Here is a 16,469-nt window from a genome sequence, read left to right as displayed (position 1 = left end):
GATAGCAGAAGCCTGGCACACCTCCCCCTTATTAACTCTTGAGCTCAGGAGTAATTCCTGCCTTACTGTTTTTTTTCAGGTTGTCCTGTAGAAAGGTTAAGAGTCAAAAGGTACCATGTGTATGTGACATAATTTGGCCTAATTATCTGCAGGATACCTTTATTATTCACTTAATATTCAGAATAACATATAAATCAAACTACAGTCCAGGCTAGTAGGAGGCATGTATGTTCGACTGCAATGACTCTCACTGAAAAACACAAAAGTAGTGTGGAGGTCACAAAAAAACTATTCCTAGATGAAAGCAATTGCTCAAAATATTCTATATCAAGGTTACACTGCAGCAGACAGCACATTAGGCACTTTCCCATCTGCCCTTAAGTTGTGTTTTAGTCCGAGCATCTTGTTCAGTGCCAGGATTAAAAATCATCACTGTTACATGATGTTACATACAATTATAATGACTGTCAACCATAATGTTTTATTCATAGTTCTCACTATAACAAGGTATTACCCCATATCATATGATAACTACAAGACAAGGTGATTGATGGTAGCCAACATGGCTTCACCAACGGCAAGTCATGCCTGGCAAACATGGTGGCCTTTTATGATGGAGTTACAGCATCAGTGGATAGAGGAAGAGCAGCTGCTACCTGGACTTGTACAAAGCATTTGACACTGTCCCACATGACATCCTGGTCATCAAATTGGAGAAAAATAGATCTGATTGATGGACCACTCACTGGATAAGGAATTGGTTGGATGGTTGCACTCAGAGAGCTGCCACCAATGGCTCAGTGTCCAAATGGAGACTGGTGATTAATGGCATCCCTCAGGAATCAAGTGCTAGCAAGTACCAGTGCAATTTAACATCTTTGTAGGAGATGTGGGATTGAGCACACCCTCAGCAATCTTGCAGGCAACACCAAGCTGAGTGGTACAGCTGACACACTAGACTGAAGGGATGCCATCCAGAGGCACCTGGACAGGCTTGAGAGGTGGGCCCGTTCCAACCTAATGAAGTTCAACAAAGCCAACTGCAAAGTCCTGCACCTGAGTCGGGGCAGTCCCAAGAACAGATACAAGCTGAGCAGAGAATAGCTTTAGAACAACCCTGAGGAGAAGGATTTAGGAGTGTTGGTTGATGAAAGACTTGACATGAGCTAGCAGTATGTCCCTGCAAGCCAGAAGGCCAATTGTACCCTGGGCTGTATCAAGAGAAGTGTGATCAGCAGGTCAAGGGAGGGGATTCTGTCCCTCTACTCTGCTCTTGTGAGACTCCAGCTGGAGTACTGCATCCAGTTCTGGAACTCCCAACACAAGAAGGGCATAGAGTTGTCAGAGCAGATCCAGAGGAGGACCACAAAGATGATCAGAGGGCTGAACACCTCCCCTGTGAGGACAGGCTGAGAGCTGGGGCTCTTCAGCCTGGAGAAGAAAAGGCATCCAAGGAGACCTCATAGTGGCTTTCCAGTACCTGAAGCGGACCTGCCGGAAAGCTGGGGAGGGACTTTTGACAAGGGCATGTAGCAACAGGATAAGAGGGAATGGCTTTAAACTGGAAGAGCGTAAATTTAGACTAGATACCAGGAAGAAATTATTTACTATGAGGGTGGTGAGACACTGGAACAGGCTGCCCCTCTGTAGGAGAGTTGGAGCTAGATGATCTTAGAGGTCCTTTCCAACCCAATCCATTCTTTGATTCTATGAAACGTTAAAAATATCAATTTTAAGGACAAGTTAAAAACAAATACATTTAATCTATCCTTGGTAAAGGTCCTAGCTTAGACTAATTGCTATTTTTGAACATCTACAATCCTTTTAATATTAAAGGTTTGAGCTCACTTTTGTCCAAACAATCATTAATTTAAAGAATTCCTATTTTTTAATCTTTTAGACTTCCAGAACTGCTTACTTAAAGGAATACAATAGTCTTGTAGAGAACAGTGAGCCAGTAAACATGTTCTTCTGGCCAACTCAAGGAAACAAAAAATCCATTTAGTCCAGGATTTTTTTTTTTCCTTGAGCACCACCATGTTTCTTTTTGGAAACATTTCTATAGAAAAAAGCCTATCCAGAAAAGTTTCCTCAGCACAAAGAGTTCATTTAGTTCATGAGGTCATTTAGTATAACCCCATGCTCAAAGCAGGTCTCATAGGTCAGGTTGCTGAGGACTTTATCCAGTTGAGTTTTAGACACCTCTAAAGTATGGAGATCCCACATTCTGCAGTCATACTACAGAGCGACCCTATACAGAAAAGGATTTATAAGATTCACAATCCAATATGTTTAAAATAATTCTTTATAAATAGAATAAATAGTCATTGTTTACATCATACTAAATAAGTCTCCCAATAAATGACAGCTGTCAACTACAAAGAGCCCAAACAAAACTTCAGCATTAGTTTAGATTATTTTAGGCATGTGAAATCTGCATCATAACACAATATGTATCGTCTCCTCTGCTCTACCACTGCTGTTTGTCGGAGGCTTAGAAATGCCTCTGTTTGCAAAATCTTCCAAAAAAATCTTACACCTAGGCACAAGCAGTAGTTGCAGTAAATTTATACTTAGCTTAAATGTTAATATGTACACATATAATAGTGTTCAACCAGTTACTTTCAATTTAATATTGTTCATTCAATCCCATTGGTAATTTTAAAAGCTCTTCTGCTACCCCCTCCTCAGTAATAAAAAGTGGCAAAGGTTAGATTCCGAATTGCACATCCCATCAGAATGGATGGTCCTTGAGTCACTGCCATTTAAAAAGCCTTGACAGAACTGGGATAAAATCTAAAGTCGTTTTTATGCTGAAGGCTATTTCTGCAGTAACTGGAGACATCTTACATTGCAGCTCTCTCCACACTTTATTATGTAAAAAAAAAAAAAAAAAAGATTTCCTGTAGCAAGAGAAAAAATATAAAATCAAAATACTGTGAATGAAAAACTTAGGTTACCTCCCAGAAGCTATCACTAGAAACTTCTACTCCAACAGAATCATCATATGAGCCAGACATTTCTATGTATGGAGAGCTTGCAAGTACTCAGAGCTTAAACACCTTCAAAACCTGCAAGATAAAAAAATAAAAGAGCATTATTAATGAAAAGCAGTTATTATTGGAAGAGAAATTAAGTACCATCCTTAAATCCTTGGATATCATGAAGAGTAAAATAAAAACAAAAGCTAAGCACACAGCATGTAAATAACTGCATTTTGAAACAGAATCATTTCCTGAAAGTTCTCAGCTCTATCATGGTATTTACAGTATTCAGAAGCTGTTCAATCCATCTATCAAATATTGAACTCTTACATTTTAATTTTACTTATCTGTTAAAGACGTTTGATCAGTGTGATTTTTACTCGATGAAGCATTCAAAGCACTCTAAGAGACAATCAGCTGACCTTTGCTGATGATATAATAACGTTAATTGCACGCAATTTCACTGGAAAACTACACAACATGACAAAAAACCATTGGAAGCACTCAAGGCCAAGAATAATTATGGATTTAAAAATAAACCTCCTCAGAGAAGTGCCATTTCTATAAGAATCTTAGATCCAAACAATCTACTGGAAAGCTAAAGGCACCCACATGCAAAGCAAAAAGCTACAGGAAGAGCATTACAGCTACTGAATTCAAATCGCAGAAGGCAAATCCAGCCTCCTCCAGAGGCTTAAAACATAAATTATTCAGGCAGTTACTTCACCTATAGACACCTGTGATTAGACCTGTTACTGGGCTAGCTAAGTGACAGGTGTGTATTTTTATTTATTTTTTTGCCAACACTCCAGGATTCTAAAGCAGATAGTAGATTTTAAATGCCAGTACAATGCATAAATTTACTATTCTCACTGTACTAAGTGGAAAGCTATAGATCTCATGGCAGGTCTACTTGAAGGTGGCAATTACTCTCCTTATAAGTCAAAACTCCCATCCCTACCTTTATTGTTTCTTTATTTGGGGCTTGTTATTATATTACTTCTTTCTTTCAGCAAAACAAACAAGAACAAAAATAAATTAAGACTGATCTTTAATTAATTTAAGTAATTTCTTCAACAATTAAGGTGTTCTCACTTAGATACGGCTGTATGGAAGGAAAGCATCATCCACAGACACAGAAGAAGCTGATTGTGAATAAAGACCCAGGGTCATCACGACTTAACATTAAAGGTTAGTACCACAATCAGGACTGAGTCAAAGTTACAGTCACTCAGCCACAAAAGCAGTTTTAAAGCAGTTTAAAGAGTAGAGGCCAAGAGGTTAGGAGAGAAAGGAAACATAACCCTCCCAGAACACACACATGCAAAATCCCTCCCTTATCTCTATCAATACTTCAAAAAGTTCTGCTTAGAACTTAAAGCTACATCAAGAGCTACTTATGAATAAGCAGAATCTACCCTCCCTTATCAGTAGGCTGCAAAGTGAAGCTCCCTCATTCTTCTGCTGTGAATTTTGCTTCCCCTAATGCAAAAATGACACTTTCAAAAGGAAAAGCAAAAAAATGCCTGCAGACCTGACCCAGCTTGCTATCTTAGTGGTTAAGATGCGCTGCTGGGAGAAACAACTGAAAACTTTCAGTGCCAAGGAAAGAATTTAACACTTAATCCATATTTCTTGGATAATCTCAAAATAACCGTCCCGTAAGATTCTTGTGCACCACTCACTTCTTACAGATATCAGATATTGAAATGAGTAGTTGTCCAGGCAGCTGCAGCACAGACCACAGAACTGCCCCAGCTGAAAAGACGAGCAGTTTCTACTGAACAGTTCTTCATTCAATTTTCTTCCACGTTCTAATTCATAGAAAGCTTAAATAGCTCTAATACTGAACAGAGAATTGTAAACTGACAGAGACAAATAGATTTAGTTTCAAAAAGATGTTCAAAAAAACAAACAGAATGGGTCCTGCAAGTCAAGGAAACACAAGGGGTAGCAGTTGTTCTATTAAAACAACACCACCAACAATATTTTCCCCATAAATAGTCACTTGGTCACAAACCCGAAATGCTCGTCTATAATTCCTTATAATTAGTCACCATTACAGCTTAAATACAGAGGTAATAAGATCTTTTTGTACCTATGAAAGGATGAAAAGCGGGGACAAAGTTTTATAAGTTAGTGTAACAATCTTCAAATTGCTGTTATGATTAATTACCAGGAGAAAAGCTTTCCCACCTGTGCTTAGTACGGAACCAAGGGAGAACACAGAATCATAGAAACTTTGGATTGGAAAAGACCTCTAAGATCAAAATCCAATCAACCCTTCATCACAACGACCACTAAACCACATCCCTAAGCACCACATCTACTCTTTTCTTGAACAGATGCACTAAAACACTGTTTAACCAGTGTTTAATGATCAAACAGAGGTTCTTGAGCTCAGTGCCTCAGAAAAAGAAATAATTATGTCAGAAGTATAAACCCAAAGACAAGTTTCAACAGATCAACCCAGCCAGCCCCACACCTCCCCAAAAAAACCCAAACAAGAATTATTTTTTCCTTCTAAAATAAAAAAAGTGAAAGTGCTTTGAAGTAGCAATAGTGTCAGCTTACCTTTAGTAAAACAGCCCAGGCTGTACTAGCACTGCAAAGCTTAATCTGAAAAGCTACACCGAAAAAGAGGAAAAGATGAAACAAAGGAACATTTTCTTTAACAAGGGAGCAGGTTGTGGTGATTTCCTCCCCCTCAAAGTTCTATTCCTTCTCAACTGAAAGCACATAATACACTAACTATCCTTTTTTCCATAAAAGCATGAAAAAGATCAGCACTCAGGAAATTCTGACGGATTAAAGGTTTTCCTTTGCCAAATACTATGCTGTGAGAAAGTATGAGCAAGCGTATTTAGGGAAATATTATGAAGTCATAGCAACAACTGGCACAAAAAAAACCCCACTATTTGTACAGCACAACTTAAAAATAAACGGAATACTGAAATACCAGCATCAAACTGTATGAGTCATGCTGCTCTCATGCAATAGAATTATCACAGCAGCCAGTTCTGAAGAACATTTTTTGTTAGGGTTTGGTTCTCCCATCCCTCACATGAATGTGCAGGAGTTTCAAAATGAAAGTCAGTTCCATGTTGATATTGAGGATCATATGAACAGAAAGCCTGGGAACAACTAAGGCTGCCAGAATGAAATCTGGGAAGTTTAGGTCAATAAGACAAGAGATACGGCTTCTGCATATGATGAGCTGCATCATGTGTAAAAAGGTCAGAGTTCTCTGGTCAACAAGGCTGTCAAGTAGCAGAACTAATAACTCCATAAGAAAGCAAACAAGGTGTACATACCCACTTCCCACATTCCCACAACTTTGCTTTAGGCACTCCAGCTTCAGTCTTATTCCTCAGCTCCACGTCCTCTCTAGGAGTCCTACAGTGCCTTTTTCTACCTGAGCAGGCAGAGCGGTGCTTTGGCAGTTTCTGCCCACCTCCATTCTGACTTGTCAGCCAGCTCACCAAGCACAGTGCAGCATTACTGAGCCCACACTAGCAATTTCTTGAGCAGGTACACCACCTGATTAAATCTTTGATATTTTCTTCCTCTGTGCCAAAGATGTCTGGGATTTTCATTACCAAATAGAATCTTGCTGTTCTATTTATGAAAAGGTTGACCCTTGTCTCTGCAGACACCACCAAACATGAGGCAGCACAGAGGCCTTATCAGCTCACAGACCCTCGTGCTGTTTGTCATAAAGAGCCTCAGCACACATGAGCTAAGAGAACTTACGGAGCTCAAAACAAGCCACGAATTCCAACTGAAAAGAGTTAACTGGATACTAAATAGTAAATACCATAACATCTACAGAAATCACAAGGACAAGGAAGGCTCAAGTTTCTCCATTTAGTGATCTTTAAGACACTAGAAACTGACCAATAAACAAATGAGGTTTATTCATACAAAAAGCTTCCTCCTTCTGGAGCATTCTAGAAAAGCTATTTGCTAAAAACCTTGAATTTTTTCCTTTATTGCTAGTGCCCTCTAATGTGAAAAGCCTTGCTATAAGTATCCGAGGGTTTAACAAATGAAAACATTAATAACCAAGCAGACCTTCCGAAACCGCACAGAAAGACCTGAATGAAATAGGCTGCTTCTGCTCTCATGACATCAGTTTTGATATCGCTGCCTTGAAAGTAATTTACAAAATTCAAAAAGATGTTCACTTTGCTTACACTGAAAACACTTGATTTTCTTTTTTACTCTCTTTCTTGTGTCAGGCGCTAGAGATTAACACATCACAAGACTTAGGAAAGTCTGTGCAACAAATGCAGACTTAAGATGGCAAAACAATCCACGCCAAATGGGAAACAGTATTTAAAGGCATCCTTCAACCCTCCTCCTCTCCCTGCATGACAGGCAAATCTATGAACTCTTGTTGTGAAACATGGAGAACTGTTTGAATGGTGAGATATTAATGTTCTGAACCCCCTTAGAAGGTGTCTGTACTTTAAGAGGATAGCATTAAAAAGGAAAAATAAAATATAATTAAGGTCTTAATGCTGCTTACTGAAGCCAACAAAGAGGAAAACCTGGGTGCTGGAAGTCTGATATTTCAACATGAAGGATGTCTACAGATAAAAGCACTATTTAAACACTATTTCACATACTTGAAATCTGAAGGCAATACCATAGCCTTCTCCTGCAGACCTGATCAACATCTCCCAACATATGCAATCCAGATAACAAGCGGAAGGCATGACCTTTCATGCCCCACTTCTAGAACTTAACTGTTTCCAGAACAGAATGAGCAAACAGAAGTTCCCAGTGCTTATGTAACACACCAGTCATCTTTCCAGCTATTCTCTCACATGTGATAGGCTGCTTTAAAGCAAGGCCATCCCCAATCCTATGGCTCTACATGACAGACTAGTCCACAAACAAGAAAACTTCGGTCACAGTTTGAATCATTTAGCAGGATGAGCTATAAGATCAGAGCAGATTACTCAGAGCTTTATACAGTTGGGTCTTGAAAGCCTGCAAGGATGGAGACTACATGATTTCACTTTAATCCAGTGTTTAGCAGTCTTTGTGGTAAGGAGAAAAATGTATCAATCCATATCTAGGAAACCAAATAGTCTCCTCAGCCATTAATGCTATCCTTGTGTTTTCTTTAAGGACTCTCAAGAAGCAAACTCAAAGACAGTTAAACAGAGCCTAGAAGAAAAGCACCTGTTCACATCCCCCCCTTCAAGCTCCTGTTTGGAAGGATAGAAGTTAGCACTCTGGATCTGACCAGCAGGATTCCACATTCCAAGACTAGGAAGCAAAATACAAATAAGGATACGAACGCAATTCAGCTTGGACCAGCTACTCACAAAAACTTCCAGCTATGGTATCTTTCTGTATTACTCAATGAAGTCTTAGGTTTTGTTCCATACAAAATACCAAGGATACAGAACTTCATTGTACAGAAGCAAATGTCCCATGCCTCAAGTACAAATCACTGTGCTTTGCTGCTAAGTGCAGCTACCACAACTACGTATTACAAGAAAGTATATCTTGTATTCCCTGGTTAAATAAAGCAATTTAGACATTATACCTTTTTCTGCTCCGTCCAAATAATTTATTGTGGGAGAGCTCCTGATTTCTTTGGTGTTGCAATTTCTGAATGGATTTACAAAGTCAGAAAAAAACGACTTTTTAGAAATACTGTAAAATTATATACCAAAACCTGCTAGAATCACAGCTGGAAGTCCACAGCTGGAAGTCCACACATGAATTGGACTAGAGGAAAAAATGGTTTCTTTGGTTTATGCATTCAAGTGACATTTAAGAATTCTAGCCCTGGGACGCAGGGGCATCAAACCAAGTTTATTCACTACTACTCAGTGCTGTAAACACTTCTAATTGTGATCAGTAGATATGACTGCATGCTAGTAATACAAGTTAGGCCTCAGAAGTTTGAGGCTAGAATCTCAGATCAACAGCTTTGTCTCAGTTCTTATTCTCCAATCAGTAAGACCGGGAGAATAGCATCCTCTCTCACAGGGATTAAAGAAAATTCATTACTTCCCTCCAAAAACTCAACTATACCAACAAATGCAAGAGAAGAGTCTGTAAAAGGAAACTGAATCACTGTTTCCTGTGCAATTCAGTCAGAGCAGCACAACAAATGAGTCTCTGAAAGGTGACAGCAACCTTTTAGTAAACTCTGTCCTGAGCATTGAGGCAACGAAACTAAGAAATGCATGCTAGTGTGAACAGCATCAATCCTTCTCTGTGTCTGAGGCACCATATAAGGTACTAGCTTTTCCTAGTCATTCATAACTTTAAGAAAGAGGAAGGAGAGATTCCTTACACATCTGTTTTGGCCCTAACAAGCAGGATGTGGATGGGGCTGCCGGAGTGCCTGCCCAATGGAGAAGGCCAGGCAATTTGGAGATGGCTTCAGGCAGGCCCAGCACTAGCATCAGCCACCCACCACCACAGGAGTGTGGGGAAGAGAAGAGACACACGGCTGCACCTGAAATGGTGGAAGGCAGAGGAAAGGTGCTTCCATCAGTGTGTAGCTGCTGCTGGCTGCCCTGCTCCTCATGCCCTGGCCCAGGATCAGAAGCTGATGTTAAATGACAATTAAGCAAAATACAAAACTAAAAATAAAACAGCAAAAAAGCAAACAAACAAAACAAAACTATGAGTTAAGAATTTGTTTTGAGACAGCTTCCTACAACTGTATTTGCTGATACCCCATTCACTAAAATGGTACATTTGTAAAAGGCAACAAAGAAAACCACTACAAAACAGTATTAGTTCACTGCCTTTACATACAAACAATGACCAATCATTCAATCAATTTCTAGCACACAACAGAAGATGACTAAAGCAGTCAGAATTGGCTTGATGCTTACCACACATTAAAAAATCCAACTATCCTGATACAAAAGTATCTCAGTTTAAAGTCACCAGGCACATCAACACTGCATAACTGAAATGTTACAGCATATACGTTTTGCAACGTGTAATGTCAGGAATGAACTAATTTGGTTATTATGTTTTTATTTAAGACAGTCTGAAAATTTGATTAAGTAAATGAAATTTAAAATTGCTGATTAAATGTGACAGTCTTTGAATATCAGAGCACAGAAGTCCATCTTTGTCGTGCATGACAACGACACAAACTTTGCCTAATAAGATTCTCAGCGTCAGGTTTCACATACATAAAGTGTTATCTCACTCAAGTACTCTTAGGGCCACAGTTATGAGCTGTTTCTGTCTGGTTTTATATTTGAAGACAAAGCAATTGAACCCTCAAAGCCTCTTGAGGAATTCTCTCTTGTAACTGCGTGCCTTTACTGCAGGCACAGGCAGTAGCAGAGCGATGCAGTTGTCTGTGAGCCAGCTGTCATCCCCTATTTTCCTCTCCCTTCTTTTACTGTCGCCTTATGATACATTTTTTTTTTTTTATATTCAAGACCTACCCATCACTATGAGCTCCTACATGCTGTCAGTATAACCTCTGTCTGCATCTTTATAACCAAGCCAGGAGATGACCTGCAGAGCAAAATGAGTGACCAGAAAAAATTGTATTTTTGTCTTCTCCATGTAGGTGGATTATTTTAATGGTGGGGTTTTTGCTTTAGCCGGTATAGTTGCTAACCACGTTCAAAGGCTTCACAGAGGTTTCTGATTTTAAATGAAACAGACACCGACCACAGGAAATAAACACAAGCTTTAAATGGCATGCTTGTGCCGGTGAAGGCCATGAGGCCACAGCGCAGGGAGTTCTAGAAGACTTAGATGTACTTATAAGTTTAATATATTCAGACTACACACTTCTTCTTAACTGTAAGTGGTGATGCAATAATCAGAATAAACCATACTAAGTAAAGCCATACTAAGTAAGAGACTCCAAGTTCTTCAGACACAAATTGCACCTGCACTCACAATACTCTATTCAAAGCTGAACAGCACTGTTAAAACACTCCTACTGCACGTCAACCCTTGTGAGCTCTTGCTCACTAGTACTGAAAGCTTTTACTTTGAATTCCAAGCATAAACCTGCACAGAAATTACTTCATTACTGCATTTTAGCGCTAAAATATCCAAGGTCAATGAAAGGTTGCACTGCTTAACATGTATTTTTCATATCTGATCAAAAAAGGTTGGTTTTGTATTCTGTTTTTTAATGGCCACTCCTACACAACATTAAACACTTAAATTTGGAGTTAATGCTCATGAAAGTGATCTGGTAGAAATTTTATTCTGCCTTTAAAGTCAGGGAGGAAAAAGAAATCAATTACAGAGAAGTGAGAGTAATTACGATCCATAGCAAGAAGAGTACAAATGTTTATTTTCAATTCCAATCATCTTCACAAATCTGTTTGAATACATTTAGATCTTGTAGGATGATTATTCAGTGACAAAAAAGGTGTCACAGTTTTCTCTATTTCCATTAAAAGTACGTTTTTCAACCTCAGCAATCTACCACTATGCAAAGCCTCCAGCTTTACAATTTGAGTTCCACAAGTAGCTAGCTACCACAGGAGAGACTTCACACCATGGACTGACCAGTATGAGAATTTAACAAATAATAAATTTCCCCAAGCCAGAATTCTAATACAGAAGCATTATTAAATTTAATTACCAATTTTTAACAATGGAAAGGTTAAATACAGCAAGTTTCATCCATGCTATTTTGTAGTCAGATAAAGAACACATAACATTTTTGAACTCCATCCTGATATTACGCAAGGAAATGTAAACAAGTCCCTAAGCCCGGCTACTTCACGAAGGAAAAAGCATACTAACATGAGAGTATTGTACTCTGATTTCCTCAAATATGCTTCTGAATAAAGAAAGCTCAGATCTCTCAGAAGCAAGAAACATAATTAGAAAAGAAACAGACTGCCTACAAGATCTGGAAGTCTTTCCGAAAACATTTCCTGTCCTTCAGAATGTACTGCAAAATCTAAATCTCTTACATTTTTAGACATCCTTTAAAAGGAGCACTGTTGGATGGAGAACGTGTGAACTTCTGCGGACTTGAAAATACAGTGCAAACTGGAACACATACACAGTGTTAGAAAAGCATGACAAATGCAACAAAATTGTGCACATAGAGCTGCTACAAATACAATCAAAAGTTTAAGCTCCACAGAATGCCGATTATATGAAATGCATTGTATTACCAGTGATTTCAGAAACTTCAGGCACTGATTTAAGATAAACTTTGACTATCTTGTTAATATTTGATTTTGGAACTGTAACGCTGAAGTAAAGCATCTCTAGTTTCTTTAATTTGAAAACAAACAAAAAACACTAGGAGCACCATTACTGAGGTTAAGAACTCAAAAGACACTGAAGTGCCCCCTTAAAAAAAACATATCCTCAAGTTCTCAAAGGATATAGATATCATTTTTAAAGTATCTTTTCAGCTATTTTATCTCATCCCACTGGAGGACAAAAACACATCATCTTTCTATAACTCTGCTCTAAACATGACTATCTTCAATTTAGGTTAGCTTTGATACACTACACCAAGTTGTATCTTGCTTCCTGAATCAACACTTCTTGGCAGAGAAGTAAGACTCCCTCCTGAAAGCTTTATTAGCAACGCTTCCTATTAGGATTCTTCTGTAGAAGAAAGGCAAAATTAGTAATACATCTGGAGCTGAAATAGAGGTGACCTTGATATAAAAAGAAAGTAGTCACTGATAACAGGAAAAGCCCAAAACTATAAGCATTGTTTTTAAGTTGTGTATACTATGTACTTTATCACACACTTACTGTATATCAATCAGTAACTGTTGAAAGGAGACAACCATTCCACAAATTCTCTCTTCAGATTTTCAGATTGATTTCTATATTAACTGATCCTAAAAACACAAGAGAAAGTATTGTTAAATAATGACATTTTGCAGACAAGCACAGTTAATAAGCTAATTCCTTTTTTTTTTTTTAAAGAAGCATCTCTTCTGATTGCTTTAAAACAAGTGAGATGAAGATTTCAGTACAACATTCTTCACACAAAGTAACCAATCCCAGCTTTAATCTGTATTTAATTCTTACACAAACTCTGCATGTACACCACTCTGACATATACTGAATACTACCTTCACGTTCTTCAGGTAACAAGGAAATATACAGAAAAAAGCACCCTTGAATAGTATCCTTTGCTGACATCAAATACAGAATCTAAACATATCACATTAAAAGAAAAAAAGTAACTTCCCATTTCTGTCTAGATGCACAAAAGAGAAGCAACATATAGGAGCAAATCGCTAACAGAAGTGTTCTGTGACCAAAGAATGTTTTAGATCTTAAATCCTGCTATGCTGACTTGTTATTGGATTTTTTTTCCCTTTCTAAATATTCAGTTCCCAACTTTTAGATCCAGGGCTGTGTAAGGGACTGAGATTGTAAGATCTGTGTTAGGCTGTTCAGTATAATACTAAATGGTAGCTTTCTAAACTAGGAAACTGTAAAAATTGTTCCTTTAAGAAACTGAGGGATGAGTTTTTTGTCGTTTTTTTAAATCCAGAATCCACTTCTTCCAATGTGGAGAAAAAAATAACAGAAAAAAAAACCAACAAAATTAGCTTTCAGTAAATTTTGCCAGGAAACCACCTGAAAAAAAACTCTTGATTATGGAGTCAAGATTTTTCAATTTAAAACATTATTATTTATTATTTAAATTATTTGAAAATTAAATATTATACATTTAAAAGAAAACTTGAAATCAAAGTTTTTCACTATTTAAAACTGAGAGATTAACACATTAAGGTGCAGAAAAAATCCAATTTGAATAGAAGACTTCTAATTGTCACCTTTCTAGTTCCTGTGACATCATCCACTGATTAACAGGCCCTGTCAAGGTCTTCCAACACGAAAGAAACCTTACTGTTTAACTCCGTATAAATAAAATTGAGATGAATGTGCCTTTAGGTTCGCTTCCAAGAAGCAAGAAAAGGGTAGAAGACCACATCCCTTTAATTTCCAAATTACACTTGGGAAGCATTTAATGCCTAAGAAGCCTTTAAGGCGGCCAGATACGTAACAAATAATAACCCTTTACTTAGTGGAAATAGATAGCAAGGCAAGAACGTTCTTCACAATGTAAACTGATTTCAGCAAAGTCATAATGGAAGTATTTAAAATCTACATGTCTAATGCTTAGTTCATTCTGCAACTCAGAAAACAAGTTCAAGCAGAATTTGAGAGCAGAGCAGAAAGAAGAGTGCAGAGAAATTGAACCAGAGGATTACAGCGACGCAACCTCCAGCAGAGAAAATGCAGAAGAGCATTTACAGCTGCACTGACAAAGTACCGACAGAGAAAAGTGACGTGTATACAACTGTTCTAAAATGGCATATGATTTAGAAGCGCTGCCTCAGATATCAGAGCTTTGAAGATAAAAGGTGCCATGGTTCTTATCTGACCACACAAGTACCACAAAACACAGACACTACTGTACTTGAACAGAAAATCCCACAGAAGTATACCAATGAATATGAATAAAAATTGCTAGAAGATCTGTGCTTCAGACAGCAGTCTGAGAGCTATCTTTCCAACCACGTTTAAACAAACATCTTTACGCTGACAAATATTAAAAGCTTTACCAAAATATCACCTCCATTCAGCCAAAAATACTTTCAAATCTGTCATGAAACAGAATAGTACACTTGGGTTGGAAAAACTGAAGACCCATTTGATTGGTAAGCAAAAAAAAAACTTACCTTAAAAGACATGCCTCAAATCACTTGCATTTTCCCAAATATGGAGCTCAGCAGCACAACTGCACAGGGAGCTGCAGTACCTGCACAGCGCTGCCTGACCTCCACTTCCACAAACAAAATTCTCCCTGAGCACATTTCATCATTTCCTGCCGGCTGCTGAAAACCTTGTCGCTCAAGCTAAGGTCATTTTTTTCACACTGCAGCACTCGCAGGATTTTCACTCACATGTTTCCATACTGCAATGAAGTTGAATACTCAGGTACACTGTAATCTTTACAAAAGTCTGCCGGAAACAGATATTAACGAAAGGTGTTTTTAAAGCACACAACTGCCTTATGTGGAGAGCAGTCTTTTCAAACGTATCAGTGAAATACGCAGGCATACTTCGGAGACGCGTTGCTTAGGAAGCAGCTGTGTTGCCTCTGTGTTTCATGCTCAAAAGCTGTATTTTTCCATCTCCGGAAACATGGGGCTGTAATACTAATTAACAAAATACTGGCATGTACTGAATAGAGGCATATCTAAATCCTTAGACAAAGGTGAAACTTGCTAGTCTTCTTGAATCCAAAGGTTACCTTAAGCAAAAGAGCTATCTTTCTTTACATCAAGAGAGAACTAACTTAGAGACCTCAACTGAACTGAATTTAGCCCAAAGACTCTGACATATTTCTCTCTAAAGACAGAGCACTGTTAGAAACTGGATAATTGCATTAAGGACGTGTCAGCATATTTTGCTGTTTGATATTCTTACAGACAGACAGGTGATCACTCTTGACTGAATCTAGTAATACTGACTGGGGAAAGGGAAGCCAGATGCAAACCTGTGTACCCTTTGAGTATTTCCTGTACTTCCAAGTACTCGGGTAACTCCTGCTGCTTTTTTTTTTTTTTTTTAATGTAAAAATCAAGTAAAAAGGAATAGAGAGAGAAAAACCAAATATAGGCCTTTCTATATGGTCTCATAAGGGAACCAATTTAGATGATAAAGGAGAAAAGATCTGGTAAAGTAACTCCGTTTCTCAGATAGCAACGCACTCACAGTAAATATAAAACTCTGTAGAGGCACCGCATGCCCACACAGAACTCCTTGGGGCCTTTTGGGATTATGCTCTACTAGAGAAAAAATAACTTTTTAGGAAAATTACTTAATGCATGTACAGTGGTAGAAACATCCTACAACATGAGTAATGTTTTTGTAGTATAGCTTATGCTGGATTTTTAAACAAAAGGTACAGAACTGCACCCCAGAACCCTTGCTAACACAGAAATAAATAAGCACCCCCCATAACAGCTGACTTAGTTCAGAGCCCCAGCAGCTCATAATTAAAGTTACTGTGCAGAACTATGCTTTCTGTAGCCATTGCCATCTCAGCCCTGCTGACAAAAGGCTGCTCAAGTGAGCACGTCACGTTCTTCAGCTCTCAAGATATTGCAAGAGCAGTTTAAAATTTCCCCCATTTTCTCAAGATAAAAACTGGTAATTACTGAAGGCAGCCCCATAACCTGGAAGGAATATTCTTAGCTGGGAAAAGAGTGAGAAATGTCATACATCACTTCAGTAGTGTCATATAATTTCTGGGACCGATACAAAAATTATGGGCCTGTGCAGAGTGTAATGCATAAATGTACAAGTAGAAAAAGCACAGGTATACATAGCTTTGACTATCCTTTCCAGTAAAGGAAGAATAATCTGCTGATTATTCTTTCAGGAACAACACAAAAGATCCATTCATGTATTTCAAAGTCAATGATTGACCGTAACTGCACACATAAACACATGAGAGTG

At 38.2% G+C, this 16,469-nt stretch overlaps 1 protein-coding gene across 5 annotated transcripts in view; it reads right to left on the bottom strand.

Annotated features, from left to right (window-relative positions):
* Positions 1-16,469, bottom strand: part of PACSIN2 (protein kinase C and casein kinase substrate in neurons 2) — a 59,230-nt gene that overhangs the window by 24,856 nt on the left and 17,905 nt on the right. For 2 of the 5 annotated variants that reach the window (XM_065742472.1, XM_065742473.1), the window contains exons 2-3: positions 12,735-12,823; positions 2,961-3,071 (exon numbers count right to left, since the gene is read on the bottom strand). In XM_065742472.1, coding sequence (XP_065598544.1) covers positions 2,961-3,020 — 60 coding nt within the window. In that variant the 5' untranslated portion in view covers positions 3,021-3,071; positions 12,735-12,823. Of the gene's footprint in view, positions 1-2,960; positions 3,072-5,558; positions 5,576-12,734; positions 13,203-16,469 lie in introns of those variants that run through there. The other 3 variants (XM_065742476.1, XM_065742477.1, XM_065742475.1) reach the window with 2 other exon arrangements.

This window comes from Cyrtonyx montezumae, unplaced genomic scaffold (assembly GCF_038088225.1).
Source record: "Cyrtonyx montezumae isolate F1298 unplaced genomic scaffold, pur_monq_1.0 scaffold_3, whole genome shotgun sequence".
NCBI classification, from domain to species: domain Eukaryota; kingdom Metazoa; phylum Chordata; class Aves; order Galliformes; family Odontophoridae; genus Cyrtonyx; species Cyrtonyx montezumae.
This window is presented reverse-complemented; position numbering and strand designations above follow the sequence as displayed.